General features: G+C 48.0%; 1 protein-coding gene across 2 annotated transcripts in view; it reads right to left on the bottom strand.

Annotated features, from left to right (window-relative positions):
- Positions 1-26100, bottom strand: part of DSCAML1 (DS cell adhesion molecule like 1) — a 400280-nt gene that overhangs the window by 354729 nt on the left and 19451 nt on the right. For both annotated transcript variants that reach the window (XM_066245669.1, XM_066245662.1), the window contains exon 3: positions 24640-24786. In XM_066245669.1, the coding sequence (XP_066101766.1) occupies positions 24640-24786 (147 nt within the window). The remainder of the gene's footprint in view (positions 1-24639; positions 24787-26100) is intronic.

Here is a 26100-nt window from a genome sequence, read left to right on the forward strand (position 1 = left end):
CAGCCTGCACCAGCTGGGACTCTCTTCCCTCCAGCATGCAGTCTGAGCTGGCCTGGCTGTATCCTTCTACCACAGCCTTCTCAGGCCTTTGCCAAGGCCTTGTGCTTTTAGGGGCTTTCCAAGGTTTCTATCTAGAGGAGGCCAGAGGTGCTGGGTGTGGGCTGGGGCTGCCCATGCACACGTTTGTGTGTGTTTGGGGGGGGGGGTGTCGTTGGCACAACGTGACTCTGCATTATCCATGCCCGTAATGAGTCCTCATTGCAACGGGTTTGATGAAATAATTATATTCTGGAAAAAACTGCAGGAAACTGCTTTCCACTTCTTAAAGGGCAGGATCATCAAACATTTGTGCTACATTATTTGCAGTCACACCTTCTGCTGCATCTGTTCCCTTAAAAAAAAAAATCTCCAACTCCAATCTGATCTGAATATATAAATCTGAATTATCACAGCAAAAGCGATACGCTCACACCTTTTTTTCTTTTTTTTAATCTGTTGCCATGGTGATTAGATAAAATTCACGCCAAGTCTCCAGGGAAGGATGGAATTATTTCAGACAGCTCCTAACCCCTCTCGAGCTACTTCCCTCAGTAACATGCCTGGGCACTATCTCTGGGCTCAGGCAGGGAGACAGGCAGAGGAGACGGCCCACCTCTCCGAGAAGCCTTGGACAGGTAGAGTGCGCTCATCTTCCAGAGATGTTTTTGGTACCAAACTGAGCCCCAAGCCACAGAGCCGATAACATGGCCCCAACTCACAGCTTCCTTAGTCATCCCCGGAGCCACTTGGGAAGATAAATGGGGGGGGGGTGACAGTGCCCTTGTTCAAGGTCAAGGAAACAGGAGTTACAGAAATGTACCTGAGGCCATGGCACTGGCCTTCCCAAATGGCACTGAGCAAGGAAAGAGGTTTCCCTGGGAAAGGAAAGACTCAGCTTCCAGGTCTGCATGGACCCACACTCCATCAGCGCCTCCTTCCCAGACTGAGATTCTCAAAGGGGTTAATTGTCAATGGATGTAAATTACTGAAAGATTTTTCATAAAGGGTATTATTGACCTAAGTGTTATTTAACACAACCAGGTCACAAACTTCTTGTCTCTGTGTGTGTGTGGTATGTGTGGTGTGTGTGGTGTGTGTGGTGTGTGTGGTGTGACACCTAAACGATCCGGAGTATATAGCAGAAGGCCACACCTCCCTCCCAGCACGGCCTTCTCATTCTATCAAAAGTCCCCATGCCAGGGTGGAGAAGACAGATTTCCGAGCTCTGACTCCAGGAGGCCTCTTGTACCAAAGCCTCTGGGGACTGAACTCACACTTACAAAAGCCGAGAATGGCTCGTCATTAAAGCCACAGCCCAGCAAGAAGAGGAAAGCTTTGTCAGCCTAACCCTACAGAGCAGGACAATACTTTGTGTCTACTCCAGTGGCTCACGGCCGGGTCTCATTAGTGGTCCCACTGATACAGAGGAAGGGGGTCAGTGTGCATAAGAGTTGAAGTGTATCTCATGGCTGCGTTTACCTCAGTTTACCTCATGGCGAGTTAGGAGAGAGCCCTGGAGGACAGGAGAGGACACCAGACCTCTCAAGGGATTTAATCCAGACCCCTCCAGACCAGCACACATCAGGACAAAGAAGACTTCTTTGATTCTTAGCCAGAAAATGTCTTGTTGTTCCAGGGACTGGGATACATTCAGCAGAGTGGCCTGGGGAAATGACAGGGTCTGGGAATCAGGATGTGTGGTTGTTAGAGGCTCTGTGGGAACCTGCTAAGTACTATCTCTGGGCCTGTTTCCCACTCTGAAGATGAGGGAGAAGAAACCTATTTCTGTCACTGTTGGGAGACACTGCAAATATCAATTTCAGGGGTGTAGATAGCATGAAAGCCCTGTGAGGAAGTGAGGATACCAGGAGGGTTGAGCAGCACCCCCGCCCCTGGGCCCAGCACATAGCCTGGCACATGGGCACTTGGTGCTGTGCATCAGTGAAACGAGTCTCTGAGCCTCTCCTAGCACTTGGCCCACAACTGACCCAGGAGGACTATGACCCCAGGATGGTGGCAGGAGTCACAGGAATATAGTGAGTAACTTGTTTGGGCATAGGAGTCAAGCTGAGCTGGCCATGAATCCTGCCAAAGCCACCTTGGGCAATGTGACCTCTCTAAGCCTCTGTTTCCTCAAATGTAAAGTGGGAATAAATTTAAAACCTACCTCACAGGGTTGCTGTCAGGTTTAAACGGTATGAAATCTATAAAGCACTTAGCATAGTGCTTGGCAAAGAATAAAGGCTCAATCAATGGTAGATAAGATATGATGAGGATGAGGAGGAGGAGGAGGAGGAAGGAGAAGGAGAAGAAAGCAACATCATTTTAGCAAAAAGTGATGCAAAAACAGCACAGGCCTGGGAGTGAGAAGACCGTGTCCCAGTTCCCCCTTTGCCATTTGTTACCACAGTGTTTGAAGGCATGTCACTTAGTCTCAGAGTCTTAGTTTTCATTTATAAAATGAGAGTCTACTCTGTTCTAAATGTGTGTGATAAATGTTATTCTTCCCAATTTTCAAATGAGAAAAGGCTTTGAGAAGTTAAGCACTAGAAGTTGCACGGGTCAGATAATTGTTAGTGGCTGAGCTAGGATTCAAACCCAAGGGTAAGAGTATCTCCCTGGCCTTCAGCACAACAAATATAACATGATATGATGTATGTGCACTTTTGTTGCATATCGAGTGCGATACTTGGCTCAGTTGCCATGATTCACCAATGGTTGTAAAAATCAATTTGATGCCTGACCAGTGGTGGCACAGTGGACAGAGCATCAACCTGGTATGCTGAGGACCCAGGTTCAAAACTCCAAGGTCACAGGCTTGAGCATGGGTTCATCCAGCTTGAGCAGGGGATCACGAGCTTGAGCCATGGGGTCGCTGGCTTGAGTGTGGGACCATAGACATGACCCCGTGGTTGTTGACTTGAGCCCAAAGGTTGCTGGCTTGAAGCCAAGGTCACTGGCTTGAGCAAGGGGTCACTGGCTTGAGCAAGGGGTCTCTGGCTTGGCTGGAGCCACCCCCATCAAGGCATGTATGAAAAAGTAATCAATGAACAACTAAAAGTGACACAATTATGAGTTGATGCTTTTCATCTCTCTCCCTTCCTGTCTGTTTGTCTGTCTCTGTCTCTCATTGTCTCTCTCTCTTGCTTAAAAAAAATAAAAATCAACTTGAATTGGCAGTTGAGACCTATAACTTTGTGGCGCTGAGCAATGTAACTGTCACTCGCCCTGCATGCTACTAGAACAGAGATAGGATGCAAAGGAGATTGTTCCAGAGCAGGGGTCCCCAAACTTTTTACACAGGGGGCCAGTTCACTGTCCCTCAGACCGTTGGAGGGTCGGACTATAAAAAGAACTATGAACAAATCCCTATGCACACTGCACATATCTTATTTTAAAGTAAAAAAACAAAACGGGAACAAATACAATATTTAAAATAAAGAATAAGTAAATTTAAATCGACAAACTGACCAGTATTTCAATGGGAACTATGGGCCTGCTTTTGGCTAATGAGATGGTTAATGTCTGGTTCCATATTTGTCACCACTAGCCGTAACAAGTGATATGATGGCTTCCAGAGCTGTGACACTGTGTCCTGCGTCACCGGAAGTAGTACTGTACGTGAGCTACTGCCACGCTTTGCGGCATCCGCATCCTGTGCTCCTCTCACTGACCACCAATGAAAGAGGTGCCCCTTCCGGAAGTGCGGCAGGGGCCGGATAAATGGCCTCAGGGGGCCTCATGCGGCCCGCGGGCTGTAGTTTGGGGACCCCTGTTCTAGAGGCTGGTTCTAGTCTTAGCTCTGTTACTAATTACAGTGGTACCTTGAGATACGAATTTAATTCGTTCTGTAACCAAGCTCGTAAGTCAGTCAACTCATATATCAAACTGCCGATACTGGACCCGTGCGCCAAGGTGCCAACAAGCGGCAGCTTCCTGAGTCACAACTTGTATCTCGGAATTTTGCTCAGATCTTGAACAAAAATACGGACCGAGTTGCAGCTTGTATCTTAAAAAATTTGTATGTTGGTCTGTTCATATCTCAAGGTACCACTGTATATAACTCTAGGCTAGATTACCTCCAACATCTCCTGCAGTCTAAGCCTCTGTGATTCTAGAATTCACTCACTGGGGACCAAGTAAAATAGGCATTGTTTGCAAAGGAGTTGCTTGGGCCATACCTGAAGACAATGAAAGGAGATGACAGAAGATAGGGCCACCAGGAATATCTGTAGGCAGTTTAAAAAGATCCTGGAGTCCTTTCCCTTTAAGAGGAGCGAGGATCCTTGGCTCTTGGATGAAGGCTGTATAAACCTGGAAGGGGGAGGGGTAGAAAGCCCCCTGAGTGTAGAGATTCAAAGGCACCCTATCCCTGTGAGATGCAGAAACTCTTAATTGGAACTGTGCGTGCATCCAGCACTGATCGCTGGATCGCTCTGTGACGTGCCTTTCTGAAGCAGCACCGTGGCAGCACTTCATTAAATCCGACACCAGGGAATTAATTCTACTCACGGCCGTCACTCTGTCTCTGTCACCCTTTCCCCTCAACAGTCATTGCTCCTTGATCTTCCCTACCTTCATGTTGAAAGTTCTCATTGAGAAGGGAAGCTTCCTCTGGTTATCACCTGAGCTATGACTATATTGTGGGCCAGGACCCAGGGCCCAGATTGGGAGGGCACAGTGGAAATGGGTAGGTGGGTACGGGAATAGATGGATCTCTCTCTCTCTCTCTCTCTCTCTCTCTCTCTCTCACACACACACACACACACACACACACACACACACACACACACCTTAACAGAGAGAAAGTGAAGAAAGGACCACGGGCCATGGCGATCCTTCTTCACCAGCAGCAGAAGGAAAGATCTGAAAGCTAATGGTGACAGTTACCTGGCTCACCCTCTTTTAGCTTATTCTTAAAACAGAGACTTATAAAGTCCCTTCAAGAGGAGTAATGTGGAGACAGAGGAGGGAGAAAAAGAAAAGGGATTGCAGAAGCTACCGGGGCCACTCTGCACTGTCCTGACACTTCCTTATTCATAGAAAATCACAGCTCCCAGTCTGACTTCTCATCTACTTCCTACCTACCTACTGTGGTAGGTGACTTCCTACCTACCTACAGATGCTCCCCACAGTCTCTTCCTGACCCCACAAATGGGCCACTCGTGCTCAGAGATGCCTCATCTCGAGTCAGGGCAGGCCCTGGGCCAGGCAGATACCCCACCTCCCACGGGAGCCAGTGCCCCCCATTGTAGGCAACCTCTCCCTTTGGCCCCAATACGCCAAATCAACATTGCTTTTGTTCTACCTGTGATGAGAAGTGAAAACAGTTGGAAAACAATGCTTTACGGCACCAAACCCTGAGATCTATTGTCCAAGGAAAAAAATACTTCAAAAGCCAAAAAACAAACAAACAAAGAAGCCTTCAGTGATTTCTGTTGTAAGTCACTGGACAGCACTTGAGTTTAATTCCTCTTTCTCTAGGGAGCCCCAAAAGGTTTGTCCAGGGCTTATAAATAAATATACAACAATCATAAGACCAGGATAGGGAAGGTGAATTACACAAATGCTAACTAATGATAGAAGAGATGATTTAAAGAAAAAACTTTCCAAAAGGAAGGAGGCAGGTCCACCAGGGAAACATTAGCAGTGGGCCCGGACTCCTGGCTGCGGTGAGGGACAGCCCAGGAGACAGGAGCAGTGGAAGAATAACTTCCATGAATTTCTCCGTTGTATTAGTGAGGGTGTTCTGAGAGGTCAGCAGCTGCCCGGGGTCCCAGGCCTCCTGCTCCCACCCACTTGCTATCCCCCTGCCCCAGAGTGTCCTTCTTCTGGGGGATTCCCGCTCGCTCAGGACCGCCAGGCAGACTGTGGCTCCTCTGGACTGTAAGCAAACTGCGGAGTTGAGTCAAATGCAAAATGAACCATTTTAAAGGGTTCTTGGTTTTGCTTTTTAACCTTCTTAAGAAATTCTGACATTTTTCTTTTCATTGAGTCACAAAATAAAAGTATAAATTTTCCCCAACCACGACCCAACTCTGAGTGCTGGGGCTGACATCATTCAAATAAAGGGGCACCTGGTCACAGAGTGAGGAGGGCCGCCTGACAGGCCGTCCCCCTGCCCATCACTGGGACCAGATGTTGCACCTGCACCCATGACACCACCCGTGTGTCTGGAGACTCTGTCATACTCCCTGCCTCTGGAGGAAAGGCCCTCGTCCGGGGCGCGGGAAAGCCATGCTCTTTGGTAAAGCGAGAGGAGAGGAGGGCACGGGGCACAGGCTTTACTAACACACAGCAACCCAGCACACACTCTGAAATTGTATGAAAGATGTGCATGACCTTGTTGAGAAGGTTAATCTGGGCACTAGGAAGAATAAACTTGACCCCAGACTGTGCTGGTAGAAAAGTGGTGCCGAATGCCTCTCTGAGGTGGGATCGGCAGCCTCCGTGCAGAGCTGGGGACAGGGAAAGAGGCCACTCAGCATGGCGAGGGTTCCATGGACTCCTAAGGGACAGAAGAAGCCTGTCCTTGGTCCATGTCATCTGTTTCCCAAAAACCCCCAGGAAGGTCTGCGATACACACAGGCCTGTGTGAGGGTGGGGTTTTCTCAGGATGAGGAAAGAGGCCAAGGCCATGCTGGTCGGTGTCAGGACAAAAATAAAGAAGTGGCCTTAGAACAGCACGAAAAGTTAACTCCAGCAGAGCAGGGAAGCCAGAGCCAGTGCGGCCCCAGGACCAGAAACCTTCCCTGGAACTTGCGGACCTCTTTAAGAAGGACGCAGGACATTTCTGAGGATGTGGAATTAGGAGCAAAGGCAATTTTTATCGCTTTTAAAAGGCAGGGCCATCTATTGATATCTGAGTTATGGGAAGATATTATTAACCTTATTTTACAAAGGAAGGGATCTGAGAAATACAGGTCCCCAGCTGTTGAGAGCCAGCAAGCTCAGGAGGAGCCACCAACACGAGGAGGCTGATGACAAAGCTGACCCCAGACTGTACTGGTAGAGACAGCGCGATCCAATCAGAGGGGGTGGCAGGCTCACGGAACCCTCTGTTCTTACATCTGTGATGCAGGGAACTCCCTCTGGGCCTGGGATCCAAGAAAGACATTGACAGGCTAGGACATGACCAGAGATGGCATCACAACGAGACCAGACCAGACCATAGAAGGGACTGCTGCAGAAATGGGCTGCTTTAACCATTTTAAAAAGGGGACACTTGGAGGGAAAGAGTGGATAAGAGATGTCCTCAGGTAACTGAAAGATGCCATTTGGAAAGAAGGAAATGTGTTCTGTGGAAGTTTGGGGCTGGGCAGGGGACAGGAGGAGTGCCTAAGGGACACATTTTCTGAAAGCAGATTTTAGTCCAATCTAAGAAGGAACTTCATAAAAGAGAAACTTCCTAAAAAACCAGGAGCAGCAGCTACTTTGCGAGGTATCTATAGTTAAATATGGCTTTTCTGTTTCAAAACTACTTCATATTTAATCTCCTTAACACATACTCGCAAAATATGGAAAACTATAAAAAAGAAAACAGAAACATTTGTAATCTCACTACTAAGAGATAGACACAGCAGTCACTAATAGCCTTGAGGTATTTTTTCAACATGTTAATCTATGATATATATGTGTATATGTGTAGGTATATGTATATGTATAAATATTTTTAACTAGGATCCTACTATACATAAACTGTATTTTCCATTTAACATCACATTTTGATATTTTCTCCTGTAATTAAAAATGCCTTAGAATATTTCACTGTATTATTGTACCATTAATATTTAATCATTCCCATATTATTAGATACCTAGGATTTAAATATTTTTTCACTTTTGTAAATAACATTGCAGTTATTTACAAAAATTTCTATTGGCATCTTGGGTTACTTCTTAAGAATAGAGCCCGAAGAATATGGGTATTCATGGCTTCAGATACAAATCGCCAACTGCTTCCCAGGAACATGGCACCAGCACCTTGCTGCAGCAGTGTGTGTGCCCAGCTGTCCACACGCTGGCCAACGTCACCTCGAGGTCCTCCTAAGGGGACAACTCCTACAATTAAGATGAGACTTGATACCTCACTTTCCAGGAACACGTCTGTTCCATGCCTACTTATGATAAACAAGGTACAAACCGCTCTGTACACATACACACTGGTACCCACACTAACTAACTGTTTTCTCGTGAACTCTGATGATACTGCCAGACCTGGGATGGTCTCAACACGCATCCATCCTGTTGAGAAAGATGCGGTTTCCCACACCCTGTGGCAGGATGCATCTTGAGGCTGAGGTCCCAGGCCCAGGCAGGGCATCTATAACATGAGCGGGGGATTGGGCGCCATGATTTCCAAGGCCCGTTCGAGCCCTGATAATCCACTGTACCACCTACATGTGCCGCCTGGGAACTTGTGTATGTAAGCGGACGGGGGAACTAGAGGAAGGGCAGGACAGGGGGTTTCACTGTTTCAGAATAAATTGGAATAAAACGAGGTATCCTAAGAGCCAATGAAGAAGGCAGCAGCCGGGCTCCCCACCCCCCTCTTCCTGGCACACCCTCTGTCTCTAAGTCTCCAGGCAGGTCCTGCCCAGGGGCACTGGGAGATGACCTTCCTCTCTCAGGTTTTTCTGTCGGCTGGGGATCTCAGCTCTCTCTGTTGTCATTTGAGCTGGAATTGGAAGTGCAATTCTCAAAGGGAGTCATTATCTGGGCCTCCCCTCCAATCCCCAAGTCACCTGTCCCTACCCAGCGGGCCTCTGACACTGACCAACAGCCCCAGGACACTTTCTGGTTCCCAGCTCTTCACAGTCCCGTGACTGCTCCAGTATTCTTCATTTCCAGTGACCTTGCGCTGGGTCTCCAGACTCATTACATTGAGAAACAGATCACGGTGGGATCTCAAGGTGGACCCTCTCTTTTTTTTTTAATTTTTTTTTATTTATTCATTTTAGAGAGGAGAGGGGGAGAGAGAGAGAGAGAGAGAGAGAGAGAGAGAGAGAGAGAGAGAGAGAGAGAAGGGGGGGAGGAGCTGGAAATATCAACTCCCATATGTGCCTTGACCAGGCAAGCCCAGGGCTTCGAACCGGTGACCTCAGCATTTTCAGGTCGACGCTTTATCCACTGCGCCACCACTCCACTTTGAGCTCTGAGCCCTGCCCACAGAGGCCTGGGGCAGGAAGGCAAGCTGAGTTGCAGGTTTGTGCACTATCCCTCCCCAACTCCACCAACACTCCCTCTAGGACCAGCCCCTGGACCTCGCTTTCAACTAACACTCGGCACTCCCTGTCCCCCAACCCTAGACTGTCACATAGGGGCCCAAACCGTGACCTCACTCCACTCCAAACCGTGACCTCACTCCTCTCCTGGCATTTTGCAAATGAAACTGAAGTGGGTGCTTTTCTAATAAAATGCAATATGCATATAGAAAGGGTTAAAAACCATATTCAAATAGTCATGTGTATTTTGGCTATGTTTCCTTCGGATCTTTTTTAGAAGAAACATTTTTAAGACACAAGATATTGTGGAAACAGTTGTATTCCCTGCGTTGCCTCCTTCCTCAGAGGGTGGCACTGCTCTAAATATGGTGTTTATCACTCTCATGCATGTTTTTACACTTTTGCTGCATATGTATGTATCAAGAAACAATAAAGGCTCCTGTTTTGCATGTTTTCAAACTTTATACAAATGGTACCATAATGTATGCATCCTTCTGCAATTTGCTTTTTTCCATTCAACATTTTTCATGATATGTTTAGGCTGATTTGCAAAGCTCTGGTCTGTGCCTTTCCCCTACAGTACACCATTTCATTGTAGGACTATAACATCTAATACATCCATACTGCTTCCCAACGTTTTGCTATCACAAACATGACTGCTCTAACGATTCCTATCTTGCATACATGCAAGAGTTTCTCTAAGAAACACATATATTGGAGCTCTTTGCTTAAGATGTCTGTCTCCCCCACAAGACATATGGCTGTCACTGTGTCCCCAGTGCCCAGCACAGTGGAGGGCACACAGGGCTCAGTGGGTCTGTTAAACTGAACCGAGGTGGAAGAGACCTACAGGGGTCCTCTGATCCAGCCCCTCCGCTTACAGATGAGGAAACTGATGTCCAGAGAGAGGGTAGAGAATGATTTAGTGACAGAACTAGAACTGGAACCTCTAGGTCCCCTCCCCCTTCTCTAGCCCAATCCTTACCACATGCAGGGGAGGCTGGTGACTAGCACACAAATGATGCAAAGGAGGCAGAGAGCAAAGAGGCACTTAGGGAGGTCACAGCAAGACACCCAGCCTCCTGAGACGCCCAGGCCCCACACCTGGCGGTGTCCAGACCGAGGCCTAGGATCCACACACCCAATGCCCAGATGGAGGTCTTCCTTCCGTGGTCTTCTGTCCCTCCTTCTAGCCCAGTCTAGTAGATGACCCTGGACCTGGAAACCAGGAGACCCAGATATCAGGGCCTAGAGGTGAAGAGTGGGCTCTGGCACCAGATGGCTTGCAGTTGAGTGCTCATTCCATTTCTTACTAGCTATGTGGCATTGGGTAAGTTCCTTCCCTTCTCTGTGCTTCATCACTAAAATGGGGGTGATAATTCTACCTATTTTTCTTATTATGACATTGGGAGAACTAGTGAATTAGTTTGCATACAGCAGTTCAGACGGTGCCTGGCACGTAGCAAGGGCTATGTGTTGCATTCTCTCCCCCACCCCCGATCCTGCACAACACACCGTGCAGCGTCAGTGCCCCCACACAGCACGGCCACACTGGCCACTTTGACTCTACTATCTGGCCTCGGGCAAGGCATTTCTCTGTTCCTCAGTTTCCTCATTTGCTAATGAGGATGAAATCACCTCTCACGAAAATAAAATGACATCAAACAATACAAAAGGGTGGTGGCAAGGTAAGCTCATAACACAGACTTGCTGTAGCGGTCTGATTGCTTTATCGTTCCAGTTGTATAATTGCTGGTGATGCCAAGAGTTCTCCCATTCATCCTGCACCACAAGGGAACAAAGATATTCTGTCCATAATAATGTGAGGTCACATCTGTGACAGTGCCTGGCGGAGTGTGTGGCCCACAGTCCAGTAGCAGCACAATGGTGGCCCGCGGTGCCTGCTCCCTGCTGTCAGGAAGGTTTCCTCCTCCTGCCATAGGAGGAATTAGAGGGAGCAGAGTGAAGTCACTGAACCTCACTGCTTGCTCACCTATAAATGTGGATAGCTGCTCCATGCTACATGGAATCGTCATGAGAGCTGGAGTGTAACATATATAAAGTGTTCTGTAAGTTGTAAGAGCACAATGCAAAGTTAACTCACTAGTATTATAAAAAGAGACCGACTGTGCAGCTCGTCTTGCTTCCCCATACTGCTTAAGCTCTGGTGTGGCATTGTGGGGACCTTCCTTCCACAGGAGTCTCTGGCAAGCTCCCACAGCAGACTTGCTGGGGCCCTGGCTTATGGACAGCAGCCTGGGGAAGGGACAGGAAAATGATGGCAGTGTAGGGTGTAAAATAGAGGTTGTCTGTAGTCCCCCTGCCTGAAGGATGCTCAGTGATCATTCCTGGGAATTCAAGGGCAGTCTTGAATTCCAGCAGGCTGAGCAAGGATGATCTCTAGGTATCTGTGAACATTCTTAATCATTAAAGACCTACTCTCAAAAGTCCTTCCATACCATTCCCCATTCAAAACTTCCAACGGTTCCCCACTGCCCTGAGCAACATCAATCACCCCTGCCCATACCCTGAAATGTATCCCGAGCTCCAGTCAAAAGGGGCTGTTTGTCCCCAGGAGCTCAGCCTTTGTTCCGAGTGCCCTTTGGCCTCCTGTGTGAAGAACAGGGCTTTGCAGCACAGTTGCTCACCAGAACCCCCTAGGGAGCTTTCATAGACACAGGTGCCTTGGTCTTACACCCAGGGATCCTGTCTTAATTGTCTGGGGTTGGTCTTGGACAGCAGTGTTTTCTATCAGCTCCCTGGGTGATTTGAAAGTTGGGAGCTGACGGGTCTGGAAGACTCTCTCTCGCAGAAGCTCCACCTGCCAAAAGTAACCATTTTCCAGGGCCCCCGGGAAATGCCACTTCTTACGCTGAGCCAGCTTTAATCACAGACGATGTGGCTTACTGTTCCCAAGCCACCAGAGGAAGTGCCTCTCCTGTGTCCTCACCACACTCTGCCTCATGTTGGGGTCACCGGCATCCCGAGATCATCTTGCCTGTTGGACAGCAAGCCCCTCGAAGGCAGAGTTCCCTACACCTTCCATGTCCCTGCCCACCCCACCGACACTAAAGAGGCTTCATTAAATACTGACCTGTCAAGCAGGCTATCCATGAAATGCAGAAGAGCTAGGCCACACACATTCTGACCCAAAAGACAAGAGGGGAAATAAAAACCTGTCCTCTTTGTTTGTAGAGAAAGCCAACACCTGGACGCTCACCCAGCACACTCCTGAGCTGGACGTCCCTGAGCGCTGCCCCTTCCCACACACAATGGGCCAAGGCGTCTGCCTCAGGGCTCTGCTCGCTGCTCTGGGCACTTCTGGGGGTCAACATGGTGAGTCTCTTCCCTTTCCACAGGCAAAAAATGTGGGTGTGAGTACATATATGTACACACTTAGTATGTACAAGTTACACAGTGCACATTATTCATATACAAACACACATGCGTATTTTCATTAAAATGAGTTTCATTGGTGTGTGAGAAGAGGAATTTCTTCAAATCTCTTGATACCCTCAAGCAAAGACCCTTGGGAATCACTGTCTATATAACATAGCATCTTGTGCACAAGAAGTGCTCAAAAAAACATCTGCTAAATTAAATAATTAACTAAAAATTCAACCAACCGATTGCTGCTTATACCAACACAGCTATTTAGATAGATTCAGGGGATGAAGTGGACGGAGAATATGGCACCGGCAGCTGTGGGCCTGTGGATTTAGTGCCCCTTCCTGGGCACAGGCCCTGAGGGTGCACAGCTACATCCCAGTGGGCTTTGCACAACTGCTTCCCTCAGCCTGTGTCACTAATAGCAGGCTCTGGAATATTCTAGATACAAGCCCTTTCCTTTTCCTTGCTTCACATGGTCTGAAAGCCCACCATACCAGCACACAGAGGACAAAGGTCATCCGATGCCTGGCCGACTTCAGGGCACAGGCAGAAGCTGACCCCTGAGCTCACACCCCACCTCTGTCCCCACTCCCTGCTCCCGCTGCCTCTCACCATCACAGGCTTCTGTCTCTCACCCTCTTCCGCTTCTCACCAGAATTCTGGCAGATTCCATGTCCCTAAATATGCGAACATTCAGATCTGCTGGGACCCTAAAGTGGGGGGAAGGAATCTCTCAGTGTGAGAAAAAACTGCCTCCAATTCTGAGCCCGCAGTGCGAGCCTCTGGGCCCCATGCTGGAGTGCAGAGGGCTGTCCCTGGTTCCAGCCAGCTTAGCAGTCACTGCAAAGGTGGACTCGGCAGCTGACGAAACACACACCAAACTCCTGAGGATTTCCTACACAGCAAGATGCCTCGTAGAACACAAAGGCCAAAGTCATAATGTCAGAGACTTTGGACTCTAGCCTGTGAGATAACAGAGCTTAGCCTGCCTCGGTCCCAGCATAAGGGTTTTCTCATCATCCTAACCTTATGCCCTCAGCCCTGAAGGCCAAATTACCCTCAGTGTAATAACAGCCAAGTTCACACTCCTATATGCTCACCTCTAATGTTATACCTACACGCTCATACGTAAATGCTCTCTCCCGGATGTGCTCATACCAGATAGTCACTGCTGGATAGTCCCTCCTGGATGCACACTCCTGGATCTTCACATCTGAATGTTCACACTTGAATGCTCACTCCTGGATGCTCACACCTGGATGCTCACACCTGGACACTTCCTCCTAGAAATTCACTCCTCATGGAGACTTTCTTGCTCGCAAGGAGATGACTAATCCTGGGACAGTGTATCATGTGTCTGCTCAGCACTAAGAAAAATTGAAACCTACATATAGAGACTCTATTTATAGAAAACAGATCTACATAGAAAAATATAAGATAGAAAATGTTATCTTATATGTTTTCCCTATATAAAAAAGTACATATTTTCTAATCCTCTCACATCTGAGGAAACTGAAGCTCAGAAAGGTTAAAGGACCTTACCTAGGGCTGTACGGCAAGTAAGGAGTAGGACCAGGATTTGAACCCAAGTCTCTCTGAGGCCAGAGCCCATGCTCTTTAGCTTTGCTATACACCTTCTCCATCAGAAGGGCTCTAAGCAAGCCTCGTTGATTTGGGACATCACAAGAGCAAATGAGGACTTTATTCTAGCAGCCACAGAACCACAGCCTTCTCTTCATTTTAACCCAGTCCCTTTACAACCTAAAGGAAGGCAAGTCACCTCCTGTTTAAACATTCCTCCAGGCAATCAACAGCCATAGTCAGAATGCCTACTAGGTGCTAGTGCAGTAAGGCTTGAGGTATTACAAACGCAGGCCCCCTCCCCACTGCCACCTAGCACAGGTCTCTGCTTGGAACGACAGCCCTGTCCCCACCGTGACTCCAGCTCTGGCAGTGAAGTCTCATTGATAAACAACAGAGTTCAAAATCACAAGCTTGGCAGGAAGTGCCATCTATACATAGTTCTACCATTCTGTAAGCACCGTTGGCTTCTTCTGAATAAATGCTACCCTACATTAAATGCCAGAATTCAGCAAGCAGTACTGCATGTTTGCAATGAGATTGAGAACTCAAGGCAAGATTGATTCTGATGTGAACACCAGCAAAGCAAATGTGTTTTTGAAAACCCTATAATTTCCCTGCAACCCTTGACTTCACTAAACACACATTTTTAGACTACAGCACAGTTAGGTAGGCATTAAACAAAAATGAGGTAGTCTAATGATGATTTATGTGTAGGATAACCTTCTATAAAGAATTCCTCTCTGATTTCAGGGTAACTTACACAGGTGCCAACTTAACCAAACAATGCCACTTACTCCATGTTCGGTGCCACAGCATGATCCCGGGGCATAGCATTCACTTGCAATTGTCTTAAATCAGCTGAAATTCACCCAGTGGGTGCTCTGGAAATGTAGCGCCTGCCACAAACTAAACGGAAAAGCAAAACATGACACATGCACACGCTGCCAGAGGCACCTGTGAACATAGGCATTTTTGCTTGACTGAGGAGCTGTGACTGATGGCTCTGGAACCAGCCGACTGGGAAGCAAATGCAGAGCAGCACACCAGCCAGGAGACTGGAACCAGTCCTGAGGAGCTGCGGGCATGGGCTCCCAGGTGGGGGCCTCAAGAACTCCTAGAGCACAGGTAGCAAATCAGAGTTCTGATATACCCTTCCCTGGCTGTGTAACCTTGGGAAGACCCCTTAACCACCCAAGCCTTGGTCTTCCTGTCTGTGAAGTAAAGTTAAGAGCATTCTTCTGGCCCTGGCCAGTAGCTCAGTGGATAGAGCATTAGCTCAGGCGTATGAACATCCCAGGTTCAATTCTTGGTCAGAGCACACAAGAGAAGTGATCATCTACTTCTCTTCCCCTCTCTCTCCCTTTTCTCTCCCTTTTCCTCTTCTGCAGGCTCAATTGGTTCGAGTATGGCCCCGGACACTGAGGGTGGCTTAGTTGGTCCCAGCACTTCAGCCTCAGGCACTAAAAATAGCTCAGTTGATCCAAGCATTGGCCCAAGATGGGTTTGCCAGGTGGATCCCGGTTGGGGCACATGCGAGAGTCTGCCTCACTATCTCCTCTCCTCCCACTTGGAGAAGGGGGAAAAAAAGAGTGTGTGTCTTCCCTCAGACGGGGTTGGATTAAATAAAATGGTGCCTGTGAATAGGCATTATAAACCAGAGAGCACTACACCAATGGCAAGTGATACAGGCAGAGGGTACAGTTTGAGAGGTGGCTCAAGTCGTCTCTAAGGACTGAAATCAAGCTGCTCTGGACTCAGTTCCTGCTGTATGGACACTCTCACTCTATAGCCTTGGGCAGGTGACTTCTCTGTACCTCCAGCTCCTCATCTGCAAAATGGAGATAATAACAGCACCCACTACGTAAGACACGAAGTTGAAATGAAATGATTCATGAAAAGCACTTATTGCATAAGAGCACAATGATTGATCACTTACTTTCTTACTAACCATTATTATAATTACGATTATTATTTCATTTCAATTTAGGCCATCTGACTAGGGAGAGAATTCCTTTGTTACTACTGAATGCTTCCTAGTAATCTCTAACCTGCAAATTGTGCTTTAAGGCATTAGAAAGTAGAACTTTCTCTCCATACTTCAAGAAAGAAGCAAGGCTGGGTGAATCTGATGGCCCCTTCCCCACTGAAGCAAACAATAAACAAACAGCAACAACAAAATGAAGGGCCAGCTGCCTTTCCCTGTAGAACTGCCTTAGTGAGGGAAATAGTAATTGTCCTGAGTCCCTGGGACAGTCCTCAGGCTGGGGTCACAAAAGCATGTTATAGCGAAAGAGATTGGGCTTTGGAGACAAAAGCTCTGGGTCCCAGCCCACAGAGAGGCTGTGTGACAGAGCAAATGGCTTGGCCCTTCTGAATCACTTTTTCCTTATCCCTAAGAACTAGGAGTAGCACGCCTCCCTCACAGGGTTAAGAGGGGGATTAAGAGAGATGACATCCAGGAAATGGCCACAGAGCCCTGCATACACATATGTTTTAATGTTTCTTCCCCTTCCCCTTCTCTTCTAACTGCACAAGTCTCTGAACCTCACTGCACCTGTTCCCTTGTCTGTAAAATGGGGTAAGGTAACGGGGTTACTGCAATAAGCAAATGAGATCATATAGAAGCACTTTATAAACTGCATTGTATTAAAGAGATATAGTTATTAATGAAGCAGGGTTGGGGTACTTTGAACAAATTAGACCCCGGTAGTTTGTAGAGTTGATCTTTGCTGTGTTGGTGACCACACCACATGCTTTCATTCTGTACCTAACCATAATTTTGATTGAGAACCATGCCAGGCACATGTGAATACAGGATTAATAATCTTAGATTTCAGTCATTTCATTTCCCACATTCTGCCCAGATAATATCATGGCCTGTTTGAATTAAAAATACCATGGTGGTCACCCAATCTAGCCCGTTGTCAATGGCTTTCTCAAGGTCACGTTAAGGGGAGCCATTCTCTAACCTAGGACCGCAGTAGCACTGTTGCTCTGGGGGCTGCACCCCTGGCTAGCCTGTGTCCCACCTAGCACCCAGGAAGGGCAGCACAGCCCAGTGTGGGTACGGGCATGAAGCCGAGCAGCCAGCTTCCCCACGGGCCTAGGCCGCCCCTCGACCTGAGAATTCAAGTCTCTCCAGAAGCTTCATTTTCATCTAAAGGATTCCACATGTAATAGATTTCATTGTTCCCATTTCATAGGTGAATACATTGAGGCTTTGAAAGGGACTTGCTCGGGGTCACCAATTAAGACTAGCAATTAAGACCTGTCTTCTTTCTGCCACATACCATCCCTCTCCTGTAAACCATCTGCTCATAGAGGTCACCCAGTGATGTATTGTGTTTTGTTTATTTTCTTGTCACTGTGCAGTTTTATATTCTGTATATTAACTTTCTAGGAGGCAGTATACTGCAACGCTTAGGAGCAAAGTAATGGAGTCTGAACGCAAATGTTTAAATGGTCGGGCCACCGTTGACTCACTTTAGGCAATTCACGTAGTTTTGTTTTTACTTTATTTCTTTTTTATTGAATTTATTGGGGTGACACTGGTAAATTAAATGTGCCTCTGTTTGTTCCTCTGCAAAATGGAGAATATTAGTCCCTTTATCTTCAAATTGCTATAAATATTAAATGAGCAAAACATATAAAATGCTTAGGACAGAGCCTAGCAACTTCGTAAGTGTTGATTACATACTAGTCATATTATTGTCATATGTTGTTTCTTTTTTTTTTTTTTCCAGAACAAATAGGACATTCCTGCATGAAGTGTCCTGGTGTCCTTTTCATATTTCTCCCACCACTTCTACTGACCCTCCAGCCGCATCCTCAGACCACCCTCCCTCTCCTTGCCTTCTTGCCTTTGCCCATGCTGTCTCCTCTGCCTAAACATTCTTCCTGTGTCCTTGGCCAGGGACTGTATTCTATTCTAAGGCCTGACTGTGGCCTCCATTCCCTCTGTGAGCCTCACAGGGCTGCTGCCTTGAGGAAGAACACTAGCCTCTATGTGTCATCCCTTCACAGGAAGGTGCTGGAACCCCTAGACAGGCGTGGCTGAAGGAAAGAAACAGGTCATGGGCAAGCATGGTTCCTCGGCAAGCTCTGACATCGTGCCTAGTGCCCAGCAGGGGCCCAAACCCCATTTGTTAAATTGCCTGAACACATCATCTATTTCTTATTCGTGCAGGCTGACCATCCTCACCCATTTTCTCCATGTCCCTAAATAGTTGAGAGCGGACGTCCCCAATTTTACACCTAAACAACAGAGTGTCACAGGAGGAACCCACAAAAGCTCGACATCATGGAGACTGGGGACCACCAAGCCTAACTCTTGTAATACCACCAATTTTCTCCGTGACCTTAAGCAGGCCTCCTCCTTCCTTCCTGCCACATGACAGTCCAGCAGGGGAGAGCCCAGCATTTTGTCACCATCGTTAATCATCTTCTACGAGCACTGGAGGGGAGAGCAGTCTGAATTAAACATAGACACTGTTCTTGATGAGCATACGTTCTGGTAGTGGGAATAACCCAGATTTTAAAATATTACAAGACAAAATATGACCAGTGTCTTGAGCTAGGAACCAATCAAGTCCTAAGGGAGTTCAGAAAAGGATTCCCCTACGAGGTTAATTAGGGTGAATTTTAAATCTATTCTTAACAGAAATTGGTAAAGACATTATGGAAAAAGTAGTATTTGAATCAGACTTTGAAAGGTGGGTAGATTTTAGACAGGCAAAGAAAGAAAAGAGTCGGGTAGTAAAAGAGAAGCACCCTTTGAGTAAAGTAATGTGTCCTGAGAACAAGCAGGAGGGAAGGGGCAGAGGAGGCCTGAGGGCATGTGGTCAGGGCTGGGGCCTCTTCATCAGCAGATGAAGAGGCTGGATTCCAGGCCCCTCCTCTCTCTCCTCTGTCACCCCCCCCCCCCACACACACACACACATTGGTGGAAACTCCTGGGATCCAGAGTAGCCTTAGGATCAGCCTGAGCAAAATGCAATTAACGAGTTGAATCTGCTTGCTAAAGCAGACTCAGATTATGTGATTGTTTATTGTGTTGAGATCATCCATCCTTGTCCATCAGAGCTGACAACATGAACTGAATCCTAAAATTTCCAAATCAGGACCATCTTTGTGTCCCCACTGGGCCAAAAACAGACCCAGAAACCCAATAACGCCTTCTGTTTTATCCATTGGTCTTTAAGCTGGATATCTGCTGACCTTCAGAGAAACCAACACTCTAGTCACTGCATACACAGCCAGAGGTCAGTGCAAAGGCTGGTGACACATTTCTGTCCTAGGCAAGTACAGGAGACAGAGATGGCCCTCCTCCTATGTTGGAACCTGAGGAGAGTCGATTCTTAATCAAGAGCCTGCTCTGGAGAGACAGCAGGAAGTACAGCAACCCAGAGGACCCCAGATCAAACCCAGGCTGCTTATTAGCTGTGTGGCCTTGGGTAAGTTGCTTAACTTCCCTGGGCTTCACTGTTCTTATTTATAAAATTGGGCAGGTGAGGAGAGATAACAAAAAAATAATTGTGAGGATTAGTGATAATCATATATATAAAATGCCTGACACAAACCAGGTCTCAACACATGATAGATATTATCATTTATCTCCTTGTTGTTATTATGCTGTGGAAGGTGCTATGAGGACCCCAGGGCTAAGGAGATGTTAAAGACAGAATTGAGCACCCTCCTAGAGACAGACAGAAACAGCACCTACAACACGAGATAGAAGGAACTGAGCACTCCAGGAATGGAATTAGAGGAGTGAGGATTTCTGCCTCAGGTGCCAGAAGGCGTCCTGGAAGAGGACACATGTAAACCAAGTTTCAAAGACAAAAGAAGAGTTGGGTATCCACAGGAAAGGAGGGGATTTGTGCAGACCAGGCAGAGGAGACAGCAGGACCAAAGCAAAAGAGGCACAGAAGCCCATAAACTTGGAACCCTGGGGAAAATTAGACAGGTGGAAGAAGGGTGGTAGGCACAAGTGGGCTGCAGTCAGGGAGCACTGCCCCTTTTCAGAAAAGACCCCTGCGACCAGATTTCTCCTCGCCCTGCTCCTCCCCACCCCAGTGCGCTGGTGCACTCCCAGCCTGGCCAAGGCATGACGACAACCCCGCACTGAGGAGCCCCAGTCACACAGACAAGGCAGTTGATGCGGGCTTGTCTTCCAGAGCAACAGCAAGTACATCTGGCCCGCATCTGAGCTGTGTCCAAAACTCCCCGCTGGGGCCAAGACAGCCAGTCAGGATGCTGGTGAAGAGCATGCTGGGAAACTCCCATAGGAGCCTGCATTGATATAATCAGGTCTGGTGGAAATTAAAAACTACTAGAAACAGGGCTGAATTTATCTTTATATCCAATAACATGCATTGTAATGGTGATCATGCAGATGGGAAATTAAACCATGTCTTGGCTTCACTGGAGGCCTTAATTTTAATTTATGTTCATGCACAGCCCTTTGCCCTACTACCCCTATGCTGCCAGCTCAGAAGAGCCAGTTCACCTCAAGACCAAGTCCCTGGGAGAGAAGAAAGGGGTAGGAGTCTTTACAGAGCCTGATGGGAGGAAGATGACCAGCTTGGGGGAGAGGGAAGGGGATCAGAAAGGGACAGAGGTATTAAGTAGCTCCAATGAAAGGCAGTACTTTGAGGCTGTATCTCTAGCCTCTACAAATCCTGGGAAAAGCACAAAAATGCTACTTAGAGTTTCAGTGGTCAGCTCCAGGGGCTTACCTGCCCCTCCCAATGGTGGACAGCTGGAGAGGCTAACCTGTGAGCAAATTCCCAACTCACAGAGCTTGCTTAGGCCCCAAGCCCTCTAATTCCTTCCAAAGCCCCTCAGAGAAAATCATTGAAAGGCAGACTCTTCATTCACATGGGTCTGTATCCACTTCTTCCTCCCAGGGCACCTGCTCTGCCTGAGGAGATGTCTCCTGGGGCCTGACCGGCCCACACTGACCTCTGTTTCTCCTCCTGTGCTCCTGCACCTACTTCTGCTGGCCCCGTGCTCTGTGGAGAATCTGAGTCCAGACTTGCAGATCCAAATATCAAAGTCAACACCATCCTCCCTGTTTCAGAAGTCCGGGGATGGGACATCACTCTGGCTCCTAGGTTCTTTCTTAACCTCAAGCCAACCTAATCATTAAATCTGCCCCCTCCAATGGGGAGGTGGCTGCCTTCCAATCTCCCAGCCGACACAGTCAGCGTGAGTCTGGATGGCAGAGAATCTATTTTTATTGGGAAAAAATCAATAAAGAATTTGCATTTTCCAAAACAGAAGCACGTAACACAAGGGCCCGAGTTCTGGCCTCTTGGCTGCAGAGACTGGATGAAGCAGAGCTGTACTCTCCCTGGTTCTCCTGGGTTCCTGTGGGAGGGTGTTATTGGATTGATGTGCTTTAGGAAGTCTGTCCCTGATCTACACTTTAGCCATAGAGAGATCTAGAATGATAATGGATGGGGCTGAAGGGCTGGGCAGAGGAGGAAAACTCTGCAAGGCTAAAGGTAAGTAAGGGGTTCTACAGAACCAGGTTTAACAGAGCCCTGCAGATTAGCATCAAGCCCACCTCCCTGATAATTATGCCCTTTGGGGCCACCAGCCCAATTCAGACATGAAAGACAGCCCTGAAGCACCAACTACAAGAGCGGCCTGGGAGACGCTCACTGCCTCCAGCTCCTGAGCACAGGAGCCAAGTCAACCTTCCTTCTCTCCTCTCTGAGCAAGGCTACTTCCTCCCCCGTGCCCACTGCACTCAGGTTTATTTCAGCGACCCTGTCCGCGCTGTTCCCATATTCCTTTAGAACTCCCCCAACTGAGCAATCATGCACTCACTGAACATTTAGTGAGCATTTACCCTGAGTGAGCCAGGTGGTGTGATAGGAGCCAGGGAGTATGGATGAAAACCATCCAGTTCCCACCTTTGGGAAGCTCAATCTAGTGGGGAACACAGTACCCGTTACATAAAAACCCATACACCCCAACAGGAAACAGCAGTGCAGAGGAGAACACTCTCTTCTACCTACTGCTAACTACCATAACTACAGCCCATCCTCAGTGTGCCGGGTAGGGCTCCAATCATTTTACATACATGAACTCACTTCATTCCTAACTGAACCCTATATAGCAGTTTATCCTCCTCGTTGTATTATATTTGGGGAAACAGAGGCTCTGAGGGGTAAATGACTTGTCCAGCTGGTAAGCAATGCCATCTAGTTTCAAGGCCAGGCAGCCTGGTCCTAGATTCTAAGCTCTCAATCACTGTACTCAACTCAGTTCATAAAAGCTTTTCCCAAAATACAATGTGGATTTTTTTTTACCCCATCTGGAGGCCAAGGCCCTCACTGCCTGCCTGCAGGGTACATACAAGACTTCATTGCAACACCCCCTGAATACATTTGTTCAGGTGCTAGGAGGCATTTCAATGTGGAGCTAAGTGTACAGGCTGAGAAAACAGACCTGGATTCAAGCCTAGCCACACTACTAAATGTGGGATCCAGAACATTTTACTTTACTCCTTTAATCCTCAGTTTCCTCTTCTGTAAAGTAGGGGGGGGGGCTGGGAATACACTTATGGACATTTTGTAAGGATAAAATGAGACCCTACATGGAAGGTTCTTAGCCCAGTGCCTAACATATGGTAAGCACTTAAAATTTCTCCCCCTTCCCCACCCTTCCTGTTCCCTCTCCGTCTGTCTTTCCTCCTCTTCTTCCTCTTCCTCTTTTTCTAATTATTTTAATGAATATCACTCTCAGTCCATAAACCCAAGTGTATAAGAGACACTGCAGTTCTTTCTGCTCTTTGAATCACCTTCAATCTGACTCTATTGGACAGGAAATTCCATCTCCATTATTATTGGGGCTTCCCCCAGCGAGGTGCCAGGGTCCAGGGTCTCTCTGGCCTCACTAGCCCATTGACCCTGCCTGCACAATCCCTTTGCGTCTCAGGCTGTGCATCTCATGCCTCATTTGAACACAAGAACCCTGGCCTCTTCGTTCCAGACCTCATGGAGCCACACAGAGCCACCCCAGGAGGCTCCAACCACTGACCACAGCACCATCACTATTTCTGATATTCACGTGTCTCCTGTGTGTGGGCTGCCCTCAGAGGCTTCCTCCCAGTCATCCTAACCTTTCCTGTTGTGGTTTTACAAAAATGCAGGAAAAGCAGCTGTCTTCAAGTAGCTTCAGAGTTCTGTCCCACACAAGTTCTAAGACCAGGAGATACAATGGCCTGACCATCTACTTGGAAGTGAGAAAAGGAAAAAGTACCAAGGGCAAAACACTAAATATAGTCTCAAAAAAAAAAAAAAGTATTCTGCCATGCTATCTGTAGATATGCCCAAACATTAGTTCTTCTAGCTATACACTGAAACCACCCAAGGAGCTTTACAACTGCTGGTGCCCAGGCTCTACTCTAGAGACAGTGACCTTGACATGGGGCTAGGAGGCCCAAGCACTGGTGTATTTAAAAGAGCTCACTATGGTTTCAAGTGTGTCATGGAATTAGGGACCCCTGCTCTACAGGTGTCATGCATAAAAGTCTGTTTTCCCCAACTAACTTGAAAACCTTGAATAACTACAATTATTTCATATGCCTAATGATGGGGCATCAATGCTCAAGGGGCACTCAGAGAACATCAGGTCAAGTCCCTCTATTCTACAAAAAGAAAACCCAAGGTTCTTGGTAGAGAAAGGAAGATAGTCTTGCAATGTGACAGGACAGAGGGAGGGATGCTGGAAAGAGGGAGGGGGACCACAGTTTTATACCTGGAGGCATTTTGAGGACTTAAGCTTCTCTCTTGGGGTTTCTAGACCTGTTTTCCTGTTGAAGGGACAAGCTCGAATAGAGAAGAACGAATCATGAAGGGTTCACAGTCACAGCAGTTCCAACAGGGTAAACTTACAACATGTTATTAACCTCTTCTCCCAACGCCAGGCCAGGAGTGAGGCCAGCTAGAATTCCAAGGAGGTCTTTATCTAACTCATGAAAAAGTCCCACGTGGCCCTGCAAATATTCAATGAGGAACATGGGCTGCAAACCAGCCTCTTATCTTCCTCTCCCCACAACCTTTCACAAATAAGGTGCTTCCAGCCTTGACTTCAATCTTCAAGGACAAGAAAAGACGCAGGGGTCAGGAAGAGGGGAACTCCACTCCTTTGGGGAGTGTCTGATGGGACCTTTGCAAACCCAGCAGAAGCTGCTGGCACCTGGGATTTCACCACCCCACAAGAGATGTACCAAGCTGAGACCAAAAACAACTTTTTTGCCAAAGCATCATCAGAACAGTCACAAACAGCTCACCAGAACTAACCTCAAGATCTTGGCGAGCTCAACAACCAACTCAGTGCCTCTACTTTATAGCACCCCACCGCACCCCCTGCCTGCTGGTCCTTCTTACCTGGGATGATGGAGACAGTGTCCTTCTCCCAGGACACAACGCTAACGTATTCCTGCACTGAAGAAGGGATGAGGCACTTGAAGACAGCCATGTTTCCACGCATTGACCTTTGATCCTCCACCCGGACGGTGTAGGGTTCCCTGAAAACTGCAGAGAGATGGGGAGCAGGGAAGTGGACAGTGTCACAAGGTTCAGCTGGGACACGGTACAGGCCCAAGGAAGCCACAACTCCCTCAGCACCGCCAGGCCTCAGCCTCCATCACTTCTCCCCCACCTCCCACTTACTCAGCCCAGAAGCCTCCCCATGAACTTACTGTTGCCTGTGTACTCCTTCTGCAGAGCCTTGTCCCTGCTCCGAAACATCCAACCTCCTTTAACAAGACTGTACATTCAACTTCTAACCTTGCCAATTTTGGTGAGTATTAACAAACTATTAAATTAGAAGGACCAAGGACCTTAAGGGCAGCATCTAAGCCCTGCAACGTGATCATGTTCAGCAAGGGGAAGTAAGAGTTATAAGGAAATGCGCTAGACTTCATCTAAGGAAACCAAACTTGCCTTCCTACATTATTCTTGGGCTCAGGGTGGCAATAGTTTTGGGCACAGTGACCATACATTGCCAAAATAAAAATCGGACACATGATCTAACAACAGACTTTTGTGCCACTTAATGTGAAAAGTAGTTTGGGAAGATGGAGTATAAGCAGAAGTGGAGGGCTTGGTGATTTTAATGGAGAGAATATTTGTAACTATCTTTTCTCTGAAAATGCTGAATGCCAGCGACACGGACAGTCTCCAAGAGACTCCAAAACAAAGCTTCCTTGCTCTTTCCCACCTTCTGACACGATCTGCACCTGAACCCCAGACGTGCTCCTCCCTTCGGAGATGTAACTTCCCCCACAGTGCCACGCAGTCCTCCTGCCGGGGTCCCAGGGCTGATTTCTGGGATGCTGGTAACCTGCGGCCACTCTGTGTCAGGTCCCACATGTGAGCAGGCCTAGCCTTAGGCGTGGGGTGGCGGGGTCTGGCTTGCCATCGCCCTGGTCCTCTTCTGCTTGACCTCTCCCGGGCACTCACTCCATCCTTCCAGCCCTTCTCTGTCCAGTAGAGAGAGAGTATCCAGAGCCCCACTGCCTACTGACCTTGTCCCTCGGCTGGCACCTGGGCAGCGTGCCCTCCTGCTCACCCTGCCATGGTTGCCAGGGCGACACATGGGGCCCAGCAGCCCCTCTGGCTCTGCACCTGCAGCCCCTCTGGCTCCATCAAAGCCTCTTAATTGGCTGTGTTTCCAGCAGGGCCAGCCCTGCCCGCCCTCCCTGCCCCCAGGTCACTATTCTTTCCCATCTCTGTTTTGTGGCTGTGATGGGGAGAGATACAGGTGAGGAGGAAGAGAAAGGAGTGAAGGGAGGCAGTGCCAGCTGGGCTTTGTGGGTCCGCAGCCCACTCTCCCGCAGGCTTGGG

This window comes from Saccopteryx bilineata, chromosome 1 (genome assembly GCF_036850765.1).
Source record: "Saccopteryx bilineata isolate mSacBil1 chromosome 1, mSacBil1_pri_phased_curated, whole genome shotgun sequence".
Taxonomy (NCBI): Eukaryota; Metazoa; Chordata; class Mammalia; order Chiroptera; family Emballonuridae; genus Saccopteryx; species Saccopteryx bilineata.